General features: G+C 33.4%; 2 protein-coding genes across 3 annotated transcripts; one reads left to right on the top strand and one right to left on the bottom strand.

Annotated features, from left to right (window-relative positions):
• The first annotated feature begins 6,089 nt into the window (after positions 1-6,089).
• LOC128173504 (AP-3 complex subunit sigma-1-like) lies at positions 6,090-18,390 on the top strand. Of its 2 annotated transcripts, XM_052839202.1 has the most exons (7): positions 6,090-6,280; positions 6,515-6,606; positions 8,559-8,670; positions 11,313-11,384; positions 11,711-11,818; positions 12,811-12,853; positions 17,887-18,390. In XM_052839202.1, the coding sequence occupies exons 1-6, from the start codon at positions 6,212-6,214 to the stop codon at positions 12,850-12,852; spliced, it is 495 nt and encodes a 164-aa protein (XP_052695162.1). In that variant the 5' UTR covers positions 6,090-6,211; the 3' UTR covers position 12,853; positions 17,887-18,390. The 2 variants fall into 2 exon arrangements, with proteins under 2 accessions (XP_052695162.1, XP_052695161.1); XM_052839201.1 differs by lacking the exon at positions 12,811-12,853 and having other exon boundaries at positions 6,091-6,280.
• Positions 18,391-21,151: 2,761 nt separating this feature from the next.
• LOC128172871 (cysteine dioxygenase type 1-like) lies at positions 21,152-25,940 on the bottom strand. Its single transcript, XM_052838580.1, has 4 exons — positions 25,510-25,940; positions 24,692-24,930; positions 24,261-24,430; positions 21,152-23,172 (listed from the first exon to the last, which is right to left on the bottom strand). Exons 1-4 carry the CDS (start codon positions 25,722-25,724, stop codon positions 23,134-23,136), a joined length of 663 nt encoding a protein of 220 aa, XP_052694540.1. The 5' UTR covers positions 25,725-25,940; the 3' UTR covers positions 21,152-23,133.
• Positions 25,941-26,391: the final 451 nt, after the last annotated feature.

Genomic DNA, 26,391 nt, shown 5'->3' with positions numbered 1-26,391 from the left:
AGAAATGCAGGATTTGCAGATGCTTCGTCGGTTGCATTATGGAGAAAAAATATGAATAAGCGCGAGAATTCATATTTTTAAAGAAATTGTTCGTAATATTTTTTTTGGTTTGATATTTCTAATCATGCTGTGAATTTATATTTAGCCTACACGAAACCTGTATGAAAAACAGAGGAAAAAATCTATAATTATAATTATTTTAATTAAAAAAAAAATGTGTATTGATTTTGAAAAGACACGAAAATTCAAAGGAAGAAAAATTTAAATTTATGACAATCATTGGTAAATTCACCGTGACCGCTGAGAAGGCTATCAAAATGTGATATAATTATATCAATATTATTTATAAATAATACCATCAGCAAATCTTAAAGTGTTCTTTCTATATAGTCTGTGGATTGGCTTTGGAATAATGCGAGAAATAAATGCCATGATAATCGAAAAAAATAAGGAAAATAGATATGGTTCGAACATGTGCATAAATTTTAGAATTTAACCAAAATCTATTTTAATTATTTAACCTTTTATAGTGGGAATATGAAACTTCGAATACTGGATATATGGTATATGAACTCTTAATTATAAACTTTTTAAAATTATTAATTTCGTGAAAAATAATTTTTAAAAAGCAAACAAACAAATAGCAGATATGTAAAAAGTTCACGGGCCTTGTGAGTTCCGTAAGTTGACCAATTCAAACTACGCACGCTAAGTTATTAACTTGAATGATGAAATCCATGCAAGTGCAAGTATAAATATTAAAGAGTACAAAATAACCATTGGACTTTATTTGATATATTAAGGCACAAATGAGAGTTTGGTGTAATATTGGACACCATGCACATGGCATCACAGGATTCACAACAAACATTCTTCTTATAAACTTATTTACTTAACTTATGAACTGAATTATCTTTGAGGACCCCCCCCCCCCTCCTTTCACTGCTTTGGAAGTATATGAAGAAAAAACGATGAAGTGAAAATAAGGAAATTAACTGTGAAATCAAAGTGATATAGGTATATAATTCCTTCTCCAACAGATTAGGATGTTAGCAATTTGCAAAATTCCTGAAGTGGTTTTTTTTTTTTTTGTATACTTGTCAAGATTTTTTGGATTGAATGAGTCCCCCCCCCCCCCCCCCCCCCCCGCATACACACACACACTTTCAATAACGATGCTATTTGCTTGGACACGACATCATATGCATGACAGGAAAAATATATGCGCGATATATATGCGCGTATGCATTGACTATAATTTTATATAATATTATATTCATGCACTTCTTATTCGCGCATTTGTGTAAAAAAAAAATATTGCATGACTGAAATCCATGTGTTCACAACTTTACACGAAACAAATACGAGACATCGTAGTTTTTATGTTTCATTTGTAAAACAATTTAGTTTATTTTTGCAAAACGCATATACATGTATAGTACATGTAAGCATAGGAGGGTTGGTCCAGTACCGGGTCCGTCAAAATTGTCCAAGGATTGGGGGGGGGACCCCAACCCCTCCCCTCTAGATCCGCGCATGCTTAGTATTAAATGTCATTTGAGGCTGGGTTACTTTTTGTATGAGTAGATGCATGGAAAGGGGGGGGGGGCTTCATTTCAGATACGGAGTAATGTGTTCATGTCATAGCCTTAGGCTGTCATTTCGGCATATTAAGTTTTTCCAATTTATCAATAGTGTAGCTAAAATGATATATTTTTTTAAAATTATTTTTGCTTTTCACAACAATTAATTCGATATTTTCTAAATTGCATGTACATCCGTGTATTTTGCACTCTGTCAATAACTAATTAAAGAAGAAAAAAAATGTAAACATGCAGTTATACAGTATAAAAAAGCGTGAAAGATTCGGGAAAATGGGAAATGGTTTCCTGTTGCTGTTTGGCCCCCCTACCCCGATTGCGAAATTCAGCATTACCGATTCTCTATTTCAAAGTGTTTTAATGAGGACATTTCAAGTGATTTCCATGTTTCCGCCGGCGGATTAGTTTAGAATCAAGAACATTTCGAAAAAATCGCGTATATGTATGTGTACCCAAAAATTGTACATATACTCTTCATCTTTTAAAATCAATAAATATACCATGCAGGAATTAAAATTTGCTTTGTTTGCCATATATGCCATAGATTGCGATTTTTTGGTTTATATATTTTTTGCTTCGACGACGTAAAGGAAGTGCTCAAATGATGATAAATTTTATTGATACACCAAATGATTTGCGTTTTTCTGTCGATTTGTGGGTTGTTTTTTTTTTGTTGTTTTTTTTTTTTTTGTTGTTTTTTATAGAAAGATATATAGGTTTTAGACTTTTACGGGTGGACGTTAAACATAGAAAAAATTTGGAATGGCCTTATCATACAGACACAATTAATTTTGAAATAGACTTTGTTCCAGTACAATTCTATTGGCTTCAATTGTTTTTAGAGGCTCATAAAACATATTATATTAATGTAAGCATTATGATATGCATTGATTATTTGTGGCCGATGAAAACTTGAGTAAGTCGTAACAAAACTGGCCGAGAGAAAGTGAGAAAGTATACCGCGCGGTCTGACCTCAAACATCCAAAAAGTTGCAGAGGCCGTTCATTTACGGAAGAATTGGCTGTTCTTTATATATGTAACATACTGATTGACAAACGCGAAACATTGTCAAACTTTTAGGGCCTACTATCAAAGGGACTTGACCACGGTTTGAGCTCAAAATTTTAAATTTATTTTCCCATTTTTAATGTTTAAAATGGATAAGACTGCGGGACATTAACTGGTAAGATTGAAAATATACAGCATACGTCAATATTTCACCTGTTACAATCAAAACATTTGAAATGGGCGGGGGACAAATTGACGCGTCTGAATTGGCGGCTAAATTGCCTATAAAACGAGATATATATGGTATGATATACCTCGTGAAAACTGTATCTGTACCATATGTAACTGTATTGAGATAGGAGATGAATTTCATTATTCATTTCATTGTACAGATATAACAATTAAAGACAAGAGAGTTTTATAATACCACCATATTTCTACACACAACCAAATGTTTTACAAATTTATTTATTGAGAATAAACCCCATTTCGACAATGGCCCACTTGATTTCAGACTTGTGACGACTGATTCTCTGAAGTCATCGAACAATGCTTTGCCTTGCGTACAAGTCTCTATTTGGGTCTTTTCGTATTTGCTGATAATATACTTATTGATGAAATACACTGTAAAATGTTTTTAACCGCTTTGCTAGCACAAAATAATTTTTTTCGATAGCTTTAACTTATATAGCAAGCTAGAAATGCTGAGGTGGATTGAAAATACAATTCCTATAACAATAGTTTCAAATCTAATGTTTTCTCATACGTCCGCGTAAATTTTTTTCCCGCCCATTTCAAATGTTTTGACTGCAGCAGGTAAAATTGACGTGAGCTGTATATTTCCAATCTTGCCATTTAATGTTCCGCGGTCTTAATATGGGTATTTTTAATGTTTTGTCAAAATTTGAAAGTCAGATATTGAGTTACAAACACGATACAGAGTTTGGAATTCTTTGTTTTGTAAACAAAGCTCTAGCCTTGTTATTGTTTAAATATGTGTTTTATTGGTATAATTTTCAATCAAATGTTGCTTCTTCTATTGATTATATATATTTTATAAACACGTTGAAAAGGTTTGCCTTGTTTCCCACGAGTTATTATGTAAAAGAAATGGCAATTCCATACTTTACATTATTTGTAAACAAATATAAGACTCGAGCGTTGTTTACATAACAATGAGTTCTTACCTCTGTATCTCCCTTATAACTTTTAAATTCTAACATTCAAATTTTGGTCAATCATTCAAAATGTGCATGTAAACCATCTTATATATAAAAAATAGAAATAAAAATTTTGTTCTAAAATCGTGTCAAAGTCCCTTTAATTTGTTAATATCAACAGAAGAAAGATTCTCTCAGAGAGAGAGAGAGAGAGAGAGTGAGAGAGTGAGAGAGCAGTGTTTATATATAACACAACACGCTGATGTGCTATCCTACAAAGAAATTAGCTATACTAGTATTTGATTATAAGTGTAACCTTTAACATGTTGTAAGAAACATCCCGAAGTTATGAAATGAAATTATTAAATTATCGTGAATAAAATGCATAGGTAGATACAGAAAATGTTTCCAGAGGGGTGCCTGAGCGAGGGATATCTTAGTCTGCCGGGGGGAGGGGGGGGGGGGTCCGAGGTATCTTCGGGTCAATCTAGTGTTTTAATTTAAGAATTTTAAATTTTCCAGGGGGAGGGACCGGACCCCCCCCCCCCCCCCCCCGACCTCCCTCCCCCTCTATTCGCGCATGAAATGTATTACTTTATTTTTACATTTTCGAGTGTTCTGTCAGTGATAACACCACGAATCGTTTTTATAATGTATAGTCCAATACAGTTCATCAATAATTATTTTAATACTCAATCGTATAAATGTTGAAAATCATATGAATATAAGTTATATATGGAATCATTCTTTGAATATTATAAGGAGATCAAATAGGTCGGGCATCGGGGGACCGGGGGGAGGGGGGGGGGGGGGCAAAGTACGTTACATAATACCTGCATGTACACATTCAATAGATTAAGTATAGTAAAACATCAAAACCTTCTATACATGCAGAATAATTACACATTATTTTGCTACTGAATAACTTTTTACTCAATACACATACAATAACTCTGTGCTTAATCAGTAATGATTATTACATTTTTTCAATACAGTGTATACAGAACTATCACCGATGACGTCACTCCAGTGGGGACCCACCTTAAGGTGTATGGGACACTTCCATGCTGTGACGTATTGTTTATCGAAATAAACAATAAAACCAAGTGTACTTGTACATGTATAAGTAGGGCTTACTACAAATCTGTTAGTCATGAGTTCGAATTCCGCTGGAGCTAGGTTTTACAATTTTTACCTCATCAAATATTTCTTAAAGCTGTTTTTTGGCTAAATATTGTAAAATTTGAAAATTCTAAATCGGTTAAAGTATTGTCCTTTCCGATATATCAAATAAAATATACAACATGACTACTTTAAGTTTTTCAAAGTAAGAGTTGAAAATAACGAAAATAACATTTAAAGATCATTGCTCAGTAATATCTGTTGCAGATGCAAATTTTATGTTTTCAAGATTTTGATTCAAGAAATCAACCACACAAAATTTTAAACCGATCATTAAAGCTGTGAAGCTCGAATTTAATCAGTTGAAATTTTAGCCCCCACCCCCCCCCCCCCCAAAAAGAAAAACAAAACAAAAACAAAAACAAAACAAAATAAAAACAGAACCAGAGACATGAATAACATTTGTCTCTGACCAAAAAAAAAAAAAAAAAAAAAAAAAAAAAAAAATTAAAAAAACCCAACAAAAACGGAAGGACAGATATGCAGTACGTACTGAGATTTTAAAGTATCGTCTTAAAACTGACATATGCTCTTGGGAATGCATTTTTTTTTTAGGGAAGGGGGTGGGGGTGCATGTACAAAACTGTAGCTCTGAACTAAATTTACAGCTATATATATAGAAAATAATATAGAAAACTCCCAATTCAAGTTCAAACAACAACAGTAAACGGCGAATCTTTAAATGAATTCGCTCTCCATGCTCTCAGGGTTCAATTCGATCAAGACTACAAATACATATTCTACTACGCAGTATACATTTTAAATCATGGATCATATGAAAATTTACATCCAAAAATATATTGATTAATTCTGGTGAAATATAAGGTATTAGGGAAATAAAATTACTTTTTTCAGTTTATTTCCTTCGTATTATGATATCATAGATAAATTATTGATTTTTTTACCATTAAAAAAATGTTTTAGCACGATAAGAGTTCAAGTGAAATTGATATCTTTCTTGTTATCTGTTTTCAAATTAGATTTTAAAAAAATGTCATAATGCTTAATGTTTTTAACCTGTGGCAACCGGCGGATACAAATAATGTTTGGGGCGTAAAAACATTCAGCTCTTTTGTTTGAGGGACGAATCTATCCATATACCAAAAAGAAGAGTTTGTCCGATGAAGACCGATCGATGTTATTTAGATACACTTCCGGTCTCAACGTCAACTCCCCCCTCAAGGGCCCCAGTTTGCTCTGCAATATCTGTGTATGTGTGTATTTATCAACAAAAATGAGATGAGAAAGACACAACGATCATGATTAAGGCTATTCTTGTTTTTAACAACCACGGGAAGCCTAGGCTTTCAAAGTTCTACCAATATTTCGTAAGTGACAGTGTCATCATGTGCTGTTGTCAATATTGAGAGGTCAGGTGGTGGGGAAGTTTTATACTAAAAAGTAACAAGTTCAAATACAGAATCTTTTAAATTTGTTTGGAGGTTGTACACAGCAGTTTAAATTTATCATCTTAATAAGTTCTGATTGAATATGCAGTGTAGACATTGACTAAGAAAGCTTATAAATAAGATTAATGGTTTGGGTTTTTTTTGTGTGCACAGCCAGAAGATCTCCAGCAACAAATCATTAGAGAGACTTTTCATCTGGTATCCAAGCGGGATGACAATGTGTGCAATTTCCTGGAAGGAGGAACGTAGGTGTTAATGTTGAATAAAATTACAGATCCTGAAGCTGTACTACAATACCAGAATTTATTATAGTGTGTCCCAAGTTATTGCTTCCATCAATTTTTGATGATTTTTAATAAAAATACACATACCTCTCAGTCTGAAAGAAATACAATTGAAAGCGATGAAAGGGAGTATATCCAAGATATCTTCATTGAAAAATTATCCCTTTTCACTCATAAAATTTCACAGGAACGAAAACAATTTTCTTACGGAGATTATAATGGGAAATGTTTACATCTTTTCTCCATTCGAAAGAACTCGGGTAATTTTTAACGTTATCATCCGGGCTTATTAATGGCTGATGCAATGCAAAATCTCCGTAGACTTTCAATTTCGGGATGTGTATTAAAAACCTGAAGCGGCCCCGTTTTAAAACAGATAATCTGGACATTTTTCATATTAGTGGATGAACGTGGTTTGAGCACAAAGGTATTTACTATTATTGAAATATCAAGCAAAAAGTGGTGGAAGCAAAAACTTGGGGCAGAGTATAGTGTTTTATGTTAACCGTTTTGGTGAGTGCATAGCACAAGTGTAGCAGGCAAGTTGTGTAGTAGCATGCCTCAGGATCTGTATCTGTTGCTCACAATGCATTTAGATTAATTTACTGGTAAATAGTTATTCTTTGTGACTAGTAGTTTGAGTGCTGCTAAAACAAAGAAAATTTTTAAAGTGATTATTCAATCAGAAAGTCAGATTATACATGTGTATTGAATACTTGTTTGGCATGGTCATGATTTGGGTCAAAACTTATTTTTCTGGCCCCAGGACCATTAAACTTAGATGAACTCACTTTTGATCTCAGTCTCATGCACTTTTACAAAAGGAATATATAGTGGAAAATTGAGACTGAGATTAAAACTGAGCACGTCTAACTTTTATGGACTTGTTTTCATTGTTCGAAATGCTGTAGTACATGTAGTAAGTAATAATTAATACTTGAGTGTGATTAGTCCAGTAATAAGTGAGATACAGAGCTTGCAATTCTTTGCTATGTAAACAAAGCTCAGGTTTTGTTTTTGTTTACTTTTTGAATTTTCCAGTTTTAGACCTAAAATGAATATGCTAGGAACTGTATATTTATGTTCGAAACTAATCAGCAGATAGAAAAATCAGCTTGAAAAGGAACTTTTTTACGGTATATTGAACTAATGTTAAATAAAAACATGGCACAAGCCTTGTTTACATTTGGTAGAGTCAGGTAATATATGGCACTCCTACTAGCTCTGGCTAGTGGGATTACCCTTTAGCTTGATCGGTAGAGTGCTGGATTTGCATGCCAGGGGATGTTGGTTGAAACCCCAGCAGAGGCAATAAGTGTCTCTGTTACTTACTTAACAAAGAACTGTGAGCACTTAGAACCATTTTAACAAGACCTTGGACTTTCGGTAGGACGTAGCTATCTATTTCTTGCGTCAAAACAAGTTAAAAATGATGCGGTATCAAGTGAAATATGCACCAGTTGCGTAGTTTTAGCTCAAAAGCCAGACAAATCCTGTTGATTTCAAACAGCCATGGCTGAGTGGCCAGCAATGAAATAGACAGGCCTATGTCACATTGCTGTTTGACACAACTACCCAAAGTCCAAGGCCTTGTTAAAATGGTTCTAAGTCTACAACTAACACTCAAATTTTGGTTGATCATTAGAAATACCTTACTAAGGCATTGTAAACAACAAAAAAAGAAAAATTAAAATTGACCAAAATCGTGACCATACCCATTTAGATAGAATTGTAAAGATTTAATGCAGTGCTCTAAAGATATGCTGGAATTGATTCATTTTGAAATCATGCTTATAACTTGTCAATGTTGACCACAGTCTGATACCTGCATATGTAAATGATACTGATACAACTTTTGAATTAATTTGACATTTTGAAAATTTAAGATTAATTTATTATTGTTTTTTTTGTAGGTTGATAGGAGGTTCCGATTATAAAATCATCTACCGCCATTATGCTACTCTGTTCTTTGTGTTCTGTGTGGATTCATCTGAGAGTGAACTCGGAATTCTTGATTTAATACAGGTCGGTATGCACAAACACAAAAACGAAAAGTTCATTTAAGTTATTTCTTTGGAAACTCGCAGTTGATAACAAATTATTTGAAACAAAATAGGATAATCATCGTTTTAAGTTAATGATGTAAGCAAAAAGGAAAGACTGATTTGTGGCATGACAATGTGGTCAAGATTATGGAAAAATGTTTCTGCTTCTGAATAAAAGTTGGTAAACATATTTACTAATTTAGATGGAAAGGTTTCTTATATTTAAGATATGATTTTAATCAATTTACCAGGTAATGATAAAGGATTTTGCGATTTTCTCCATAATTTTGTTACTGGTTAGAAGTGCTGTTCATGATTTAGTGTGAAACCTTGATACCCTTGGATCATTTGCTTTCACTGGTTTAGAATTGTCAAACTTTACAATATTTAACCAAAAAATATGTTTTAAAAATATTTGGAAAAATAAAAATTTTAAAATCCCCAGCGGGATTCAAACTAGTGACTAACAGATTCATAGTGATCTCTCTAACCCACTGCACCAGGTTGTTAAGTATTTATTTTGGGAAAGAAACTATTTACATGATTTATAATATTACACTTGATTTTATTATTTATTTTGATAAATAACACGTCACAACATGGAGGTGTCCCATACCACCTTAAGTGTAATTTGTTATTAAAATATGAAGATTAACTTCCCTTTGTATGGCTGGTATATATTTTTAATTACCGGTAAGAATTTAGAAGACGAGACATATCTTTGACTGAATTTTGCCTTTGGAATTACTTCCATGCATATTGAGAATTCTTTAAAGCATAAAATACGGTACCCCATCTTTTGATTTTAAAAATGTTGATGGATATTTAATCTAAGCATGAAACTCTCCTATGCTTATACAGTGGAGCCTCAGATATCCGGACGCCAGATATGCGGACGCTTCACTTTCCGGTCTATTTTTATTTGGAACGGAATTTTTACACAATAATTTGTCTCGTTTATCCGGAATTCCGCGTTCCGGATCCGGACGGTCAAATTTTACCACATAATACAGTTTTCCTTTAAATTTTACCTCATTTAACCGGACGGTCACATTTAAGTGTTCGGGGGCACACAAGTTTTTATGCGCAAGTGCAAATTGATGTAAAAACATCTGACACTGGTTGTTGGTTTTAAACAATGCCTTCGTCCGGTAATCGGGGTCACCTGTGTCACGCTATGTACTCGCCCGAGGATATAACGATAACCATGGATGCGACATGTTTAATTGTCACCATTTAATTTATGAACAGTTATTGTTTGATTAAAATGTCATGAAAATTGTTTAATTTGTGTTTAAAAAAGTCATCTATTGATTGAATTAAAATTCTATTAATCGTAGTGTGATTAGATCGTTCGTACGCCTATTCATTTTAAAACGTAATTGAAATGAAATATTTGATAATTTGAGTTCTGTTTACGATAGTTATTAAGACCGCTTGGGATGTTCAGGGTATCGACATTAATTTTATAGCGTGTGTTCAATTAACAGTGTAATAATAATTTATGCCAAACATGGCGTTGATGAGTGTTCACGCTCCTTGTAAATATCGCTTGGGTGCAATTAACTCTATAGAAAGATGGATACGTAAAATTAGCTTGGGTAAGTTCTGTCAATGAAAAAATAGCTTGGACAATTATCAATAAGGGAATATATACAGATTTTCACCCATTTTCAATCATCAAATGTTGAGCAGCTTCAAACATGTCAACACCACCAGCCAAGAGAGCGAGACTTGCGATCACCGCTAGCTTGAAGAAAAAGAATTGTCAGTGTAAAGTGGAACACCGACTTTCTTCTCTTCGCTTTGTTATGCAAATGGAATTAAATTATCGGTTTAATACAGTGATTGTTATGCACATGTACATGTGTTGCCTTGAAGAATGTAGTGCTTGGTTTCCTTTGGAAAAACATACCTTAAATAATGTTTTTAACAATATTTTGTTTTGTTAATTTTAAAAAAATCTAAACTTTTTTTGTAGTGCTTATGGCAATCAAAATATTTAATTGTATAGTTAATTTATGAGTTATGTTTCCATAAATATTAAAGGTAAATATCACAATTCAGATATCCGGATGCTTCACCTATCCGGACGATTTGGCCTGGGGACAAAAGTGTCCGGATAAGTGAGGCTCCACTGTACACACCTTTTAAAGTAAACTTAAACCGAGGCATGTTCAACAGAGCAAGCACTTGCGAGCGCTTTGCAAAATTACTTTTACCTGGAACCTGCGAGTGCCTCCTCTGTTGAAATTGCCTCAGTTCTTTCGAATGTTTAACTGTCGTTTGCTCGGCATGAGCTCACCATTCGATCACCATTTTAGTGGGAAAGTAGAACGTTTCAAGGACTGTTGTTGATACATAAATTACATTACGGCAAACTTCGTAGTCTGATATTTCTTAGAACTGTTAATTAACATTTGACTGTGTATCAAAAGCGTTTTTGGCAGAAAGCGGCTTCTGCTATATTGCTTAAGGACATGCATATATGTATAAGGATAGGTGTCTTTTTGTAAAAAAAACTGCATATATATTCAAATCCATGCTAATCTGTTGAAAAATCAATATCAGTCAAACAAGCTAATATGAATATGCATTTAACTCAGCTTGTTGTTATTTCAGGTGTTTGTTGAAACGCTGGACAAATGCTTTGAGAATGTTTGTGAGTTGGATCTCATTTTTCATGTGGACAAGGTAAAGTTGAGAGAGAGAGAGAGAGAGAGAGAGATAGAGAGAGAGAGAGAGAGAGAGAGAGAGAGAGAGAGAGAGAGAGAGAAGGAAGGATTGAGGGATAGAGGTGAGAGAGATGAAAGGAGAGAGAGAGAAAGATAAAGGGAGATGAAAGGAAGGAGAAAGGGATAAAGAGAGAGGAGATGAAAGAAGAGAGAGAGGAAACAAAAGAGAGAGAGAGTGAGAGAGAGAGAGTTAGAGAGAGAATGGATAGACACATTGAAACTTAACCATCACAGGTATAGAATTTTTGCTGTCCATGTGTTTATGCTTGCCTTTTTTAACCACAGGTCCATAATATTCTCTCGGAGTTAGTGATGGGAGGAATGGTTTTAGAGACCAATATGTCAGAAATTCTCACCAGAATTGAGGAACAGAGCAAGCTAGAAAAATCAGAGGTAAGCTCTTTTTAAAGCCAAGGTCAAAAGTCATGGTCAAAGTAAGGGTCAAGGCCATCCATTAAGTTCAAGTTCAAGCATTATTATCACTTATTGATCATAACATCTAACGACCATCAAATTGCTTGAAAATAAGAAGCTTAATGAAAATTAATGTAAATAAGTGATATTAAATCACCTTTCCAAAAAAACTGTTTGTTTACCTTCTCTTGTTTGACTGGCGAAAAAAGTACCCAACTCAAATATTTTTATCAACAGTCTATAAAGCATAATGTTTTAAAATTCAATTCTTGGGCAAAGGACTAGTTGAAATATTATGTATTCCCCCCCCCCCCCCCCCCCCCAAAAAAAAAGTTTTATAAAGGTTAAAATTCTAAAATCATAATGAATGTAAGTCTGTAAATATGTACATGTAAATTTAAAGCTTATGATGTCACAATGTAGAAATGCCATCATAAATATCATTTGATCTTTATAAATCAATGTTTTGGAGCAGAAAATGGGTGTTTTCTGAAGGTTTGGCCCAGGAAAGTTCATGCTTGCTCAAATACCATTTGGTATATGAACAAAAACATGGCATGAAAATGGTACATACCATATTCAGACCTGATATTTATGCTTTTGAAGGCAAAATATGAATATTTGATGGATAATGTCGGCTTTTAAGAAGCCTTTTGTAAATAAATAGACATTCTCTGTATAGTTGGTAAAAATGGGAGGGGGGATGAAAATTTTTGGCCATATCAAATGTAGTTCTCTGAGCAAAAAAATGATTTCCCTTATCATTGAGCCACTATTTATAGTGTTTCAACATCCGTTTAGGAGAGGACAAACAAACAATTTCATTATGATGCAATCTAATTAAAATCAAAACTTTCATTTGCACACTGGTTTTTGATGCGCAGAGATCTTCCACGTGACGGATCAAAACCGATGGAAGTTCTAATTTTAATAAGATTATTTAAGATGGGTTCATATTTTCTTTAATTAAGGGATTTGGACCCTGGAATCTAAAGTCAAAAGGATTATTGTGAAGTAATTTTTGGATTTCTGCACTCAATCGCTTAACTTAAAATCTAAACGAACAAATTGCAGATAATGGGTGGCTTTTAATGCTGTGATGAATTTAACCTGACCATTTTTGCTGTGTGATTTCCACTCATAGATATATTTTCTTTTAACATTTTTTAAAAGCTAAGTAAACTTATAATATTTTTATTAACCACCATGGCACAAATCAAAAACTTATCATACATATATCTATATCTAACAAGTAATTTCTTTTAAAATTGTTACCAAAATAGGATTTTAAAGCAATATGAGCTCCAATTTTCAAGTGAAATTTTTTTAAAAAGAAATGTTATTTTCTACTACAATGACAAAAATGTCATTGTTTTTAAATTCTGTGAGCTCTGTTTTTGTGGGAAAAGCCATTAAGAAGTCTGAATTGGAGCAAAATTGAATTATTGTCGTCCTGTACAAAAAATTATCTGCTATATATATTCCTTATAAGTGAAATCTTTCTCCTGACAAAAATTAATGATTTTTACAAATCTCATTTATCATAAAAGTTTAAGTTACAGGCAGACTTATCATACTAGTAGGTTTTTGCAGCAAAATAAAATTCTAAAAAATACAGCTCATATTGCTTTAACTAAATTACATTTTTCTAAAGATTATCAAATGTGTGAACTTCCTGCTTACCTGCAGTGCTGTTTTTCCTGGTATAAAATCTATAATAGTATTAACAGTCTATACCGGTAATTCAACGATCATGTTTTGATGTTCAGAACGTTAGTCAAGATTTCTTTGATCAATGAGATACATTTTTGCCAAACATTTGTTTATTTTCGTCTGTTACAGTGTAAGTGAAAATGAAGTAACGTAGATCTGTAACATATTTCATTTGTGGCTCTCTTTTTTTGGGGGCTAAAAAAGTTTCTAGTATCAAACAACACCAGGTATAAATTTTTACCTATTATAGAAAGTGCAATATAAAAAAGGTGGTGAAAAAAGCAAAAATATTACCGTAATTCTTAGAAAAAATAACTGGTAGGGTTTTTTTTTCACCAATGATTCGGTGTGAAGCATGAGGAGATAGCATAAAAACTTTAAAGCTCAATTACAACGATCAACAAAAAAATCTTGGTTAGGATAAATACTATAAATTCCTAATTAAACGCGAGGAATTAATATCCGCGTAAAATTGCGAGAAGCGTCCTTCGCGGATTTTAAAATATCGCAATTATTTTCTGAGAGTTGAAAACTATAAGAAATATGGAAAAGTTCAACGTTCGCGATTTTATATTCTCGCGATTTGATACAAACCAGCGGGATCGTGGAATTAAGTACTCGCGTAATATAAGGAATTTACAGTAGAAACATGAGAAAACTAATGTTAAACAAGAGGCCCATGGGCCACATCGCTCACCTGAACAGCAGTTCCTTGTAACATTACATTTCGTAGCATATGCTTTTTCTATTTTAAACATTGAACCCCTTTCTGGGGACCCAGTTATGGTCCGAGGTTTATGGTTGGCTTGAACAACATAAATAGTAACATAGGAATGAAAATGTGAAGCACTGCGGTGGGACCGCACGTACACAACCTGAAAAACTGAACATAGCAGAGTTCCACTTCAAGAGGAATAACTCTCAGACTGTACAGAACACAAGAAAGATAACTCTTGGTTCCACTACATTAGAGTTTACACAATTTGAGGATCCTTGCATAGTAATCTCACAAACTGTAGCATTATAGTTCTCGAGAAAAACTTTTTAAAAACATGTTCAATATATCTTTCTATGTTAAACTTTGAACCCCTCTTGGGGCCACAGTATTAGTCCAGTGCTAAAGTTTTAATTATTTGGAATCTACATTATTTAAGGATGCTTGCCTAGTTATCTCACAAGCTGAAGCATTATAGTTCCCTAGAAAAAGATTTTTCAACATTTTCCCTCTATATTTCTATGCTAAACTTTGAATACCTCTTGGGGCCCCAGTATTAGATTGAGATCACGGCTTTTATAATTTCGAATCTACACTATTTGAGGGTGCTGACGTAGTTATCTGACAAATTAATGCATTGTAGTTCTCGAAAAGAAGATTTTTAAACATTTTCCATATATACCGGTATTTCTACATTTAACTTTAAACCCATCTTTGGTCTCTAGTATTAGTCCAGGGGTCAATATTTTAAAACTGTCGAACCTTCATTATCCAAGGTTGCATGCATGATAGTAATCTCACAAACTGAAGCATTGTAGTTCTCGAGAAGAAGATTTTTAACATGTTACCTTTATATTTCTTTGATAAATTTTGACCCCATCTTGGGGCCCCAGTATTGGTCCGGGGGTCACGATTTTATCAATTAGGAATCTACATAAGCGAAGGATGCATGCATAGAAATTCCACAAACTAAAACATTGTAGTTCTTGAGAAGAAAATTTTTAAACTTTTCCTTTATGTTTTTTAAAATGTTTAAATTTTGAACCCCTCTTGGTGCCCATCAATTGTCCGGGAGTTACAATTTTTTGAATCTACATTATTTAAGGATGTACATGTATGCATAGTAATATCCCAAACAGTTGCACTATAGTTCTTGAGAAGAAGATTTTAAAACATTTTCCTACATATGTTAAAATCTAAACCCCTACTGGGGCCCCACTTTTTGTTCGGGGGTCACGATTTTTACAATCTTCACTATGTATACAACCTTTTGTGTATGTATTGGCATTTCTGGTGCAGTGGTTCTTGAGAAGAAGATTTTTAAACATTTTCCTATGTATTTCTATGTTAAACTTTGAACCCCGCCTGGGGCCCCAGTTTTGGTCCGAGGGTCACGATTTTTACAATTTAGAATCTTCACTATGTATACAAGCTTTTGTGTAAATATTGGCATTTCTGGTGCAGTGGTTCTTGAGGAGAAGATTTTTAAAAAATTTTCCTATGTATTTCTATGTTAAACTTTGAACCCCGCCTGGGGCCCCAGTTTTGGTCCGAGGGTCACGATTTTTACAATTTAGAATCTTCACTATATATACAAGTTTTTGTGTAAATATTGGCATTTCTGGTGCAGTGGTTCTTGAGAAGAAGATTTTTTAAACATTTTCCATATGTTGTTCTATGTTAAACTTTGAACCCCGCCTGGGGCCCCAGTTTTGGTCCGAGGGTCACCATTTTTACAATTTAAAATCTTCACTATATATAAAAGCTTTTGTGTAAATATTGGCATTTCTGGTGCAGTGGTTCTTGAGAAGAAGATTTTTAAAACATTTTGCTATGTATTTCTATGTTAAACTTTGAACCCCGCCTGGGGCCCCAGTTTTGGTCCGAGGGTCACGATTTTTACAATTTAGAATTTTCACTATATATACAAGCTTTTGTGTAAATATTGGCATTTCTGGTGCCGTGGTTCTTGAGAAGAAGATTTTTAAAGACATGCACCCTAAACTTACTGTTTCGCAATTATCTCCCTTTTGAAAAGGGCTGTGCCCTTTATTTTAACAATTTATAACCCCCTTTCCATAAGAATGCTTTGTACCAAATTTGGTTAAATTTGGCCCAGTGGTTTTTGAGAAGAAGTTGAAAATGTGAAAAGTTTACAGACGGACGGACAGACGGACGGACGGACGGACGGACGGACGACGGACAACGGGTGATCAGAAAAGCTCACTTGAACCTTCGGTTCAGGTGAGCTAAAAACAATGTTAAATCTGTATAGAAATCAGCTAGGCTCCAAACCAACAGTACACTGTTAGAACCATTTTATAAAGACCTTGGACTTTCAGTATGACTTAACTAAGTACTTCTTGCTTCAAAACAAGTTAAAAATGACTCTGGTTTCAAGCAAAATATGCATGCATTGCGTCGTCTTAGTTCAAATGCCAGATAAACCTTGTTGATTTCAAAGAGCCATAGCTAAGTGGATAGCAATGAAATATAGACAGGCCTATGTCACGTTGCTGTTTGACACAACTACCCAAAGTCCAAGCTCTTGTTGAAATGGTTCTAATTATATAGAAATAGAATTGAAGGAAAACCCTCCATAATAAAAATATACTATGTACTTGATTTAATCTAAACTAACAAGTTTGTGTTTGTGTGGTCCAAATATTTTAATAGAAATAAAATACGATGTAGATTCACAAGATGTTTTGATTTTTTTATTATTCTGGAAATGATTTTACAATTACATGTACCGGTACCAGTAATTATTTAGGTCTATCTTGCATTAAATTAAAAACAGAGATTCAAATATATTTTCCCAAGAATCAATATACATATACTGAATTAATCAGAATTATACTGGATTTGTTAAAACAATAAATCCTTTTTGATTTATGTGAGTTGACTAATAGTTTTGTTTTGGTGTTTTTGCTTTTGTTTTAAAATAATAAGACAATCACATGTAATTTGACAATAAACAATTGTCAAAGGGAGTTGATGAATAACTTGTACATGTTATAATGAGTAGGGTACAATATATTAATCAAGTTATGAGTTCAGGGTTACTATAAAAATCCACATGTTTTGATTAAATTTTAATGATTCAACTTTGCTACCATAGATAGATTTTATTCTGTTTATCTATATTCCGCTTCTAAATAGGATAGATTCTAAATACATGTATATACAACCATCAAGTAGGATCAGTTATTTAGATACTGTAAATTGCTTATTTTACGTGAGTACTTAATTCCGCGGTTCCACTGTTTTGCATCAAATTGCAAGAATATAGAATCTCAAATATCATTTTTGGTTATATATAATTTCATGTAGCTCAAAACTGTCTGAAAAATAAAAGCGAGTTTTTAAAATCCACAAGGACGATTTCATGTGGATTTTAATTCCTTGCGTTTAATAAGGAATTTACAGTATATAAACGATGTATACCTGGTACTTCAAGTACTGGACATCTCTTATTGATTCTGTCAATATCCTACCTCTAAGTAGCTTCAATTCTGTACAAATAATACCTCTATGTTGGTCCAAATCTGTATTATAAATGACACAAGTCAAATTCGTTTTTGTGTCAAAATTTCAATTACATCATTTCTATTTTTAGGCTGGAATCATTGCGGCCCCAGCTCGAGCCGTTTCCGCCGTCAAAGACATGAACCTACCCCAGAAAATCAAGGACATGAAACTGCCGGACCTTCCCAACATTCTAAAGAGCTAACTCCATTTGTTTGACAAACAAAATAATATTGTCATCATTAATTGTGTTTCACGTGTATGCATGGTTGTCATATGTACATTTGTAAACCCATACAAGATCTTTGACCAATTCTATTATTACATGAGGGAAAAGATATTTAAATTTTTTTTAAGGAGAATGAGGATTAAACTATAATTTGTGTCCTTCATTGATATAAAGTAGGGGTTATACACACGCTGCATTTCTAATTTGTTCAAAATCTTTTTTTTAAAAGAGTGGGGGGGGGGGGATAAAGAATGTTATGGATGCAGCATATGATAAAAACTCAATGTTGCTATGAATGGGAAGTGAAATTACATGTATATGTTGTACTTTGAGAACAAATTAACTTTTAATAAATGTTTAAAATATTTAAGCATTGCTTTTTATGTTTTTATAAAAAGTTTCACAATGTGTTTGAATGGAAGCTCACACTGAATTGAATGTCTGAGAAAATTAGGCACTAGATATACCAGCTACTATACATTGTAAAATCCTAATCATATGGATGGGGATAATATAAAAGCACAATGGACTGATAATATCTGTGTAGAATCACAAAAAGCACTTCTCACAAATTGCAAATCTTACTTCAATTTTGTCTTGCATGTACCGTAAGAATTTTATGAAATCATAATGAACATATATAATGTAGCAAGTAAAAAGACCAGTTTCTCTGTTGTAATTTTGTAACCCAGATGTAATGGTGATTTTTACAAAGGTTTCCAACCCTATCTCTTCTGAGACAGGGTAACAAGGGTTATGAATGTTACCAGCCATTTCTCTTTTGAAACATTGTTACATGAGATACAAATGTTACCAACCATCTCTCTTCTGAGACATGGTTTCAAGGGTTTACGAATGTTACCAACCATATCTCTTCTGAGACAGGGTTACAAGGATTTACAAATGTTACCAATCCTATCTCTTCTGAAACAGGGTTACAAGGGTTATTTTAAAATATTACCAGCCATTTCTCTTTTGAAATATGGTTACAAGAGTTACAAACTTCTGAAACAGGGTTACAAGGGTTTATGAATGTTACCAACCCTAACTCTTCTGAAGCAGGGTTACAAAGGTTATGGAGGTCACCAGCTATATATCTCTTTCGAAACAAGGGTAATGAGGGTTATAGACCATTTAACCACTACTAATATCTTATCTGGAATATACCGTTAGTTATATAGAACAGACATTGGTAGAAGCATAGACAAGGTTCTGTCCATGTGCAGTACCGATCAGACCCAACCTAACAGAACGTAAACCCTGGGTTTACTGGACCCAGAGTAAACCTAAAGTAAACCTAGAGTGGACACAGTGAGTAAACCCCGATCAGAAGTATACCCTGAAAGCAGACGCTACATGTGTATTGGGAAAACACAATGGGGAGGAATTACAGGCAGTGAGATGGTAAGATAAAATACAGGTCTGCTTCACACTTCAATGCGTACAGTTGACCACAAGAACAATTCTTGAGTAAATTCAAAGTAAACCCCCGAGTAAACCCAAAGTAAACCCCAAGTGGACCCAAATTTTCAAAACGTAAATCTGGAGTAAACCCAGAAAGTAAAGTAAACCTGGGGTTTTGTTGGGGTTTACTCTAATTAAAAGTTAGGTTGGGTCTGATTGGTACTGTTAACTTTGTTTCAGAACAGACACAGGTTTCCTGCACTTATAACCAAGTTTTAGAAATAGAAGAGACATATATGTAGAAACAAGGGTCAGAAACCCTTGTAACTCCTGTGTTTGGTTGGAGTGATGGAATTATTAAACCCTCATCAGAATTTGATCGAGTTATTAAATCTTTGATGAAAATCATCCAAGGGATTATTCTTTCTCCAACTACATGTACTCCTAGTTTTGTACATAGAAAGATTTTTGAACAATTGCCAGTTAAAATATTGAGGGTCTTTTCATGCTTCAAGTGGGTCATAATGCGCATTTCATTTTCTGGATCCATCATTATTATAAAATGTCAAGTAAATAAATAACAAACAATGAAACTTTTCATTCAGCGCATAACTTTATTTATATATCCTGCATGTATCATATGACACGTGAAGAAAAACAACAATTTTTTTTAATGTAAACTTAACTTTCTTACGTCGTAAGAATTTTTTGAATTTAACATGAGAAAGCTGTACCATCAATTTTTCGTTTAACATTTTAAATACATACAAAAGAATATTTTTTTCCAACAAAAACGGTTTGATCAATTGTTAAAAAACAGTGTAATGAAACCCTAAAAAAAAATAAACAATGGGAGACAGGGATTTCACCAGCTACTGTGGTTTCATTAATTTTCAAGGGCATCAATTTTCGTGGATAAAGTGAAAATCACAGTTTCAAGAATACGTAAATTCGTGGCCGATGACCCTATCAATACAAAATGTTAATAAAAATTGCTCTTCAATGAACATTTAATTTCGTGGATCAACTAGACAACGAAATCCATGAAAATTGGTATTCAATGAATATTGATGAAACCACAGTATTTAAATAATTAAAAATTGAAAATTTCAACTTCTGTAAGCTTCGATCTGGAATGAAAAAGTCAATTCATGTTTGTGATTTTTGGAATATCACGTACATGTAAAACTGTTTCAGAGACACAAAGGTAAAAAAAAAAAATAAAAGCGTAACTTATTCTGACATCTAAATTGGATTTCATTAATTTCCAAATTTGAATAAAGTGAAGGTGAACTGAGAAAAAAAAGATACTGTCGACTCGTGTTGTATACTGTGGTTTCATTAATATTCAAGGGTGTCAATTTTTGTGGATAAAGTGAAAATCACAGTTTCAAGGATACGTAAATTCGTGGCCAATGACCCTATCAATACAAAATATAAGTAAAAATTGCAGTTCAATGAATATTTAATTTCAAGGATGAACTTAACCAAATCAACGATCGAAAATTGGTATTCAATGAATATTGATGAAACCACAGTAATGATCAACAATAAACCAATGATATCTTGTTAAATCATGAAACACATACTGTAAATTCCTAATTAAACGTGAGGAAATTATATTCCGCGTAAAATCGCGAGAAGCCTGTCTCGCGAATTTTAAAACCTCGCTTTTAATTTTTGGACATATGTAAACTACATGAAACTATGATAAAATTTCAGCGTTCTGGCACTTTGATGGAAAACCGGTGTAACACGGAATTAAGTACTCGCGTAAAATAAGGAATCTACAGTATGTTTTGAAAACTTACAGATAGAACAATGAAGTATAAAATGAAATGAAATCTTCCCACATCATTCATTCTGTGCATAAGTTTGACAAATCTTATTTCAGACACGTAGCATCGGGGGGGGGGGCTTAATTGTTTAAACAAGAGAGAGTATTCCATTTTTTGTTTTTTTTGCAGCTGCCTTAAGAATTGATACAGTATTAATAATAATGAGCACAGATGTCATATTCATCATAATAAGAGTTTGTATACCGTATGTATCATAATAAGAGTTTGTATACCGTATGTATCATAATAAGAGTTTGTATACCGTATGTATCATAATAAGAGTTTGTATACCGTATGTATCATAATAAGAGTTTGTGTACCGTATGTATCATAATAAGAGTTTGTATATACCGTATGTATCATAATAAGAGTTTGTATACCGTATGTATCATAATAAGAGTTTGTATACCGTATGTATCATAATTAGAGTTTGTATATACCGTATGTATCATAATAAGAGTTTGTATACCGTATGTATCATAATAAGAGTTTGTATACCGTATGTATCATAATAAGAGTTTGTAAACCGTATGTATCATAATAAGAGTTTGTAAACCGTATGTATCATAATAAGAGTTTGTATACCGTATGTATCATAATAAGAATTTGTATACCGTATGTATCATAATAAGAGTACAGATCGCATATTTATCAGTTACTACAAGAATTCATTTGAAAAACATGACCTATACATAGTGTTTTTATATTTCTTTAATTTAACATTCATATAAAGTTTGAGCAAATCAAAATGCCAACAAAAATACCTGTGTCATAAAAAAGGTAGATAAAGAACATACATATTAACCTGAAATTAGCTTTATATAGCATAAATATTGTCAATATGAAAGTTTACATAAGATTCATCATTCTTAAGGAACATATTCAAGAAGAGTCACTGAATGAAACATCACTCTTGAGTACCAATGTCAAAGGATATTTGGGAGTTCGTGCCAAAAAATCCCCCTTTAAGGGACCTCTCTGGGATCCGTCTTTCAATTGGTTATATTTTAATACCGAGTGCATGTACCCAAATAGTCAGGTTAAAGTTGCAGTCAAACTGCAAGATGACACCAATTAATGCAAATATCTACTAAAAATTGTGCACCACATCTAAGCCACATATTACGCCTACTTCTACCATATTCTAATTTTAAAACCAAACTGTTACAGCACTGAGAGAGAGAGACAGACAGACAGAGACAGAGAGAGGAAATCAAAGTTCCATTAGAAAATTTAAAATATACCCACTTAGTGTAAAATAAAAGAAAAATAGAAATGAACAAAAATAAATTTGTTGTACATTTACATACAAAGCTTTCATAAAGATTAATGAAGTTCATTTACCCTTGTACACAAAAAAACAGGTTTAGAGTAAAAATAGCTAACAAATCTTAACAACAAAAGTTCCGGAATACATGTAATAATACTCTTTGAGTTATATATACATTTGCAAGCATATTAATAGATAGATATGATGTTAAAGCCTTCAAGTTAAGTGACCACATTTTTAAATGTTGTATACACTCTGATTACATACGGTACATCTTCAAAAACAAATCTACTTTTAGATTCAACACAGAATCAAATAAAAAATAATGCAACAAAAAATTCATTGCTATGCATATTTGTGGCTTCTTAAAGCAAATATAACATTGCAACTGAAAACATTTTAAAGCATCCCTTTTCTTTTTAAATTCCTAATTTTAACACCAGTTTATACAAAGGTTTGCAATATTTTGTTCTGACACAAGTCGCAATGTATCTGCTCTTCATTTCTTTTGGTTTCCTTGCACAATGTTCGAAGTAACACACAGGTGATTACTCAGGAGTTGTTCACCTTTTGTGTAACTCTTCAATGGTAGAAGGTTTAATTGTTCTCAGGAACACAGGAACTTGGTAACTTTGCCTGTTGATGAAAAATAAAATGGATTCATTCAATCAACATAATTCTGGTACTGTGTAGCTTAAAAACACTGAATTCATAATTTACTAAATTAGTAAATCTAAAACTGCTGCAAAGCTACTCAAATTATGAAATACAGAGTTCTGTCACCAGTATTATAAGAAAATATAATTAAGGTAACAAGTAGTAAGGATAATAGGTAATGTCTTAATAATGAGCTCTCTCAACTAATTCTCAAAGCTTAAGACTTGGAGCAAGTTCAACTTTCGTGTAACATTTTCAAGTGTGTAACATCAACAACCCTATAAAATCAAAATCTTTGCAGCTTTGTGTATCAACCTATCTAACACAAAACCACCCTGCGTCCCCCCCCCCATACCCCCTTAAAAAAGAGAAAGAAAATTTATACGAGTTATTCATTATTCCAAAAAGTGCTAAGTGAATGATTTAATTATATATTCTTATAATCTATACTTCAAAATCCCTTTACAACAGTTCCTCTTAAGGAATTTTTATCATGTTTAGTCTCCGCCAGAAATGATTATCCTTGTTTAAAAATGACTTATAATATTACATTTGCTTTTAATCCAATACTTGTATTTTGTTTCGAAAGAGAGCCAAAAAAAAAAAATGCGTTTTTTAAAAATGGTTTATCACCAACACCACAAAATTTCTAGAAATTTACAATATACTTTAAAGTGGATGTATGATGTCTCATTAATTTAACCACAGCTATACTCAGGATTTCCTATGTAGTTTTCTAATCAAAACAAATCATTATCTAAAAAACTGATTCTCCTATTATCGTTTCCTCTCTTTCACTTCCTTGTTCTAATCCCCTCATCTCATCTCTCTCTCTCTCTCTCTCTCTCTCTCTCTCTCTCGTCTTTCTAAAAATCTGCTATTCTGTCCCCTATCCCCCCCCCCCCTGAATTTGATAACCTACAAGTCTTTTTCCTCCCAACTGTATCTCTGAAAATGTTCAACTCTCTCTCTCTCCCCAGACTTTGTATCTGATAATCTCTCTGTCTGTCTGTCTCTCCCAAAATGAAATTACACATAACCTGATTATTTTCTACACAGACACTTACACATGGTGTTCGCTTTCCAAACTGGCTCCAGAATGTGACTTGAACCTTGCGAGCATTTCCCGTTCTCTCGTCGAAGCTCTGACACTCGCTGAAGGGTGGAGAGTACAGATGAAGTGTGACCGATGTGTCGGAGTGGCTGGGGTTTTCCACTCGATGAAGACCAATAGTATCTGCACAAAAAAAAAGAAAAAGGAAAATCAGCTTGTAAAGACAGAGGTTTATGAAATGCAGAGGATGTCAGAGCATTCTAGATTATTCACTGTAAAACATTTTGCAAAAAGCAAACTTTTTTTTTGGTTACGTCTGGAATTATCAAACCCTCCCTTCTCATATATATTTACTGTCTAAAAGCAGGCAGTGGTACATTGTCACAGTGCATTAATAAATGCAACCATTGTTTCACGCAGATCATCAAAATTTTCGAAACTCACCACTGATATAGGCCACTTGATCCCTCTCGTACAACTTTTTCCCTTTTGACTTCATTTCCCCGTCATCCACGCTCCCGGTCGGCCATTCAAACAGTTCCTCTTGCGAGTGGCCGTCCAGCACTTTCATGAAACAGTGAGCGTTTGCGTGGTCGTGGATGGCTGACCCCTGTGATGTGTTCCAACACAACACCATCAGATTGAACTTTCCGTTCCCTGCGTCCACCAAGTTCCTCGTATATCTGCAAAATATGATACAAATTTCATAATCAATTCTATTTATGACCTTAGATAATAATGGACTGTCCACCTCATGCCTCAAAGACGTTTTTTTTTTTTTAAATCTGCATAGTTTGACCTCTATTCCTTCCCTTTTTTGAAATACAAGCCGAAACAATAAGAATTTACATTTTTTTTTTTTGTCCTCATGCTTTATCCAAATTTAAATGTTAAATAAAGTGATATTAAAAGAGAGACAGGTTTACTATGACCTTCCATTCTGGTACAGTCTTATGACACATGTAAGCCATTTACAAATTACATAACATATCTATATTTTATTTTTAATTGTCCCACAAACCCTAGACTGTCATTAAAACCAGTCTGCTTTTCATAAAAGTGGCATCCACTGCATGCCACTTAATTATACATAATTTATCAAAATGCATTTATAATGTTTCCTCATAATAAAATGAATGTTATTTTTTTCAAATTATAATATGTTCAGTCTATAATATTTAAGTTCATATATTGAAAAGATGTAAAGAATTTTTACTTGAAAAATGACCACCCCCCCCCCCCCCCAAAAAAAATGTGTTTACCTATGGAGGTCGAAGATGGCGAATTTCTTCCAATCTTTTGGGTTACTTTTGTACGAGGCCATCAACTCCGTCACATATTCAACGTTCACATGGTCACTGTCAAACACTTTGTGCAGTTCTTCTATTAACTCGTCCAAGTTTTTAGGGGGAACGATCGTTTTAGGGTCGGTGTACATCATTTTCTCCATTCCTCCTGTATCGGAAATTTCCATCATTCACAAATTGTCGTTTCTAAGAAAGATGGATAGTTTTTCCAATAAATTCGTCTAAAAATAAAATAACACTTTTACAAAATTCTTTTTTTCTTGTAAAGTTTTCAGCCGTATATTTAGCGAACCTTCCTCGTTGATAATCTGGGCAAAACTAGACCTATGTGTTGACGTTGGTTAGTTTAGTGTGTATTGACGAAACAACCAGACGACCTTGACCCAGATAAATACGTTTGTTTTTCCTATTAACCCGTGCATGTTCTGTTTCGACGCACAACAAACGTGCCACTGACTAGCACGAATATTCGAGGCATTTAAATTATACAGGTAAACACAGCTCATTTTTAGAACTGGGCTGCATGTCTACGAAGCAATGAACAAAAAAGTTGTAGGTATCTTCCTTGTAGGCCTATGACAGTTTCATGAAAAGTGTTCCTTGCCGATTGCGCAATAATCATTCATGATTGACCTACATGTAGGCCTATAAAGTCTTATTAAAACATCAAAGCGCTGCATGATTATATGACTATTTTACAATTTAAAACTTTTCCATCGATAGCTTTTACGTAAAAGAATGAGTTGACCCAACTTGTATGACGTCAGGCAATAACTGATCTAGGAATCAAAGATTGATTTATAGATATACGGATCTGACAACGCGTAGTAATTAACC

This window comes from Crassostrea angulata, chromosome 2 (assembly GCF_025612915.1).
Source record: "Crassostrea angulata isolate pt1a10 chromosome 2, ASM2561291v2, whole genome shotgun sequence".
Taxonomy (NCBI): Eukaryota; Metazoa; Mollusca; class Bivalvia; order Ostreida; family Ostreidae; genus Magallana; species Magallana angulata.
The sequence above is the reverse complement of the archived record's forward strand: the minus strand, read 5'-3'. Positions and strand labels throughout refer to the sequence as shown.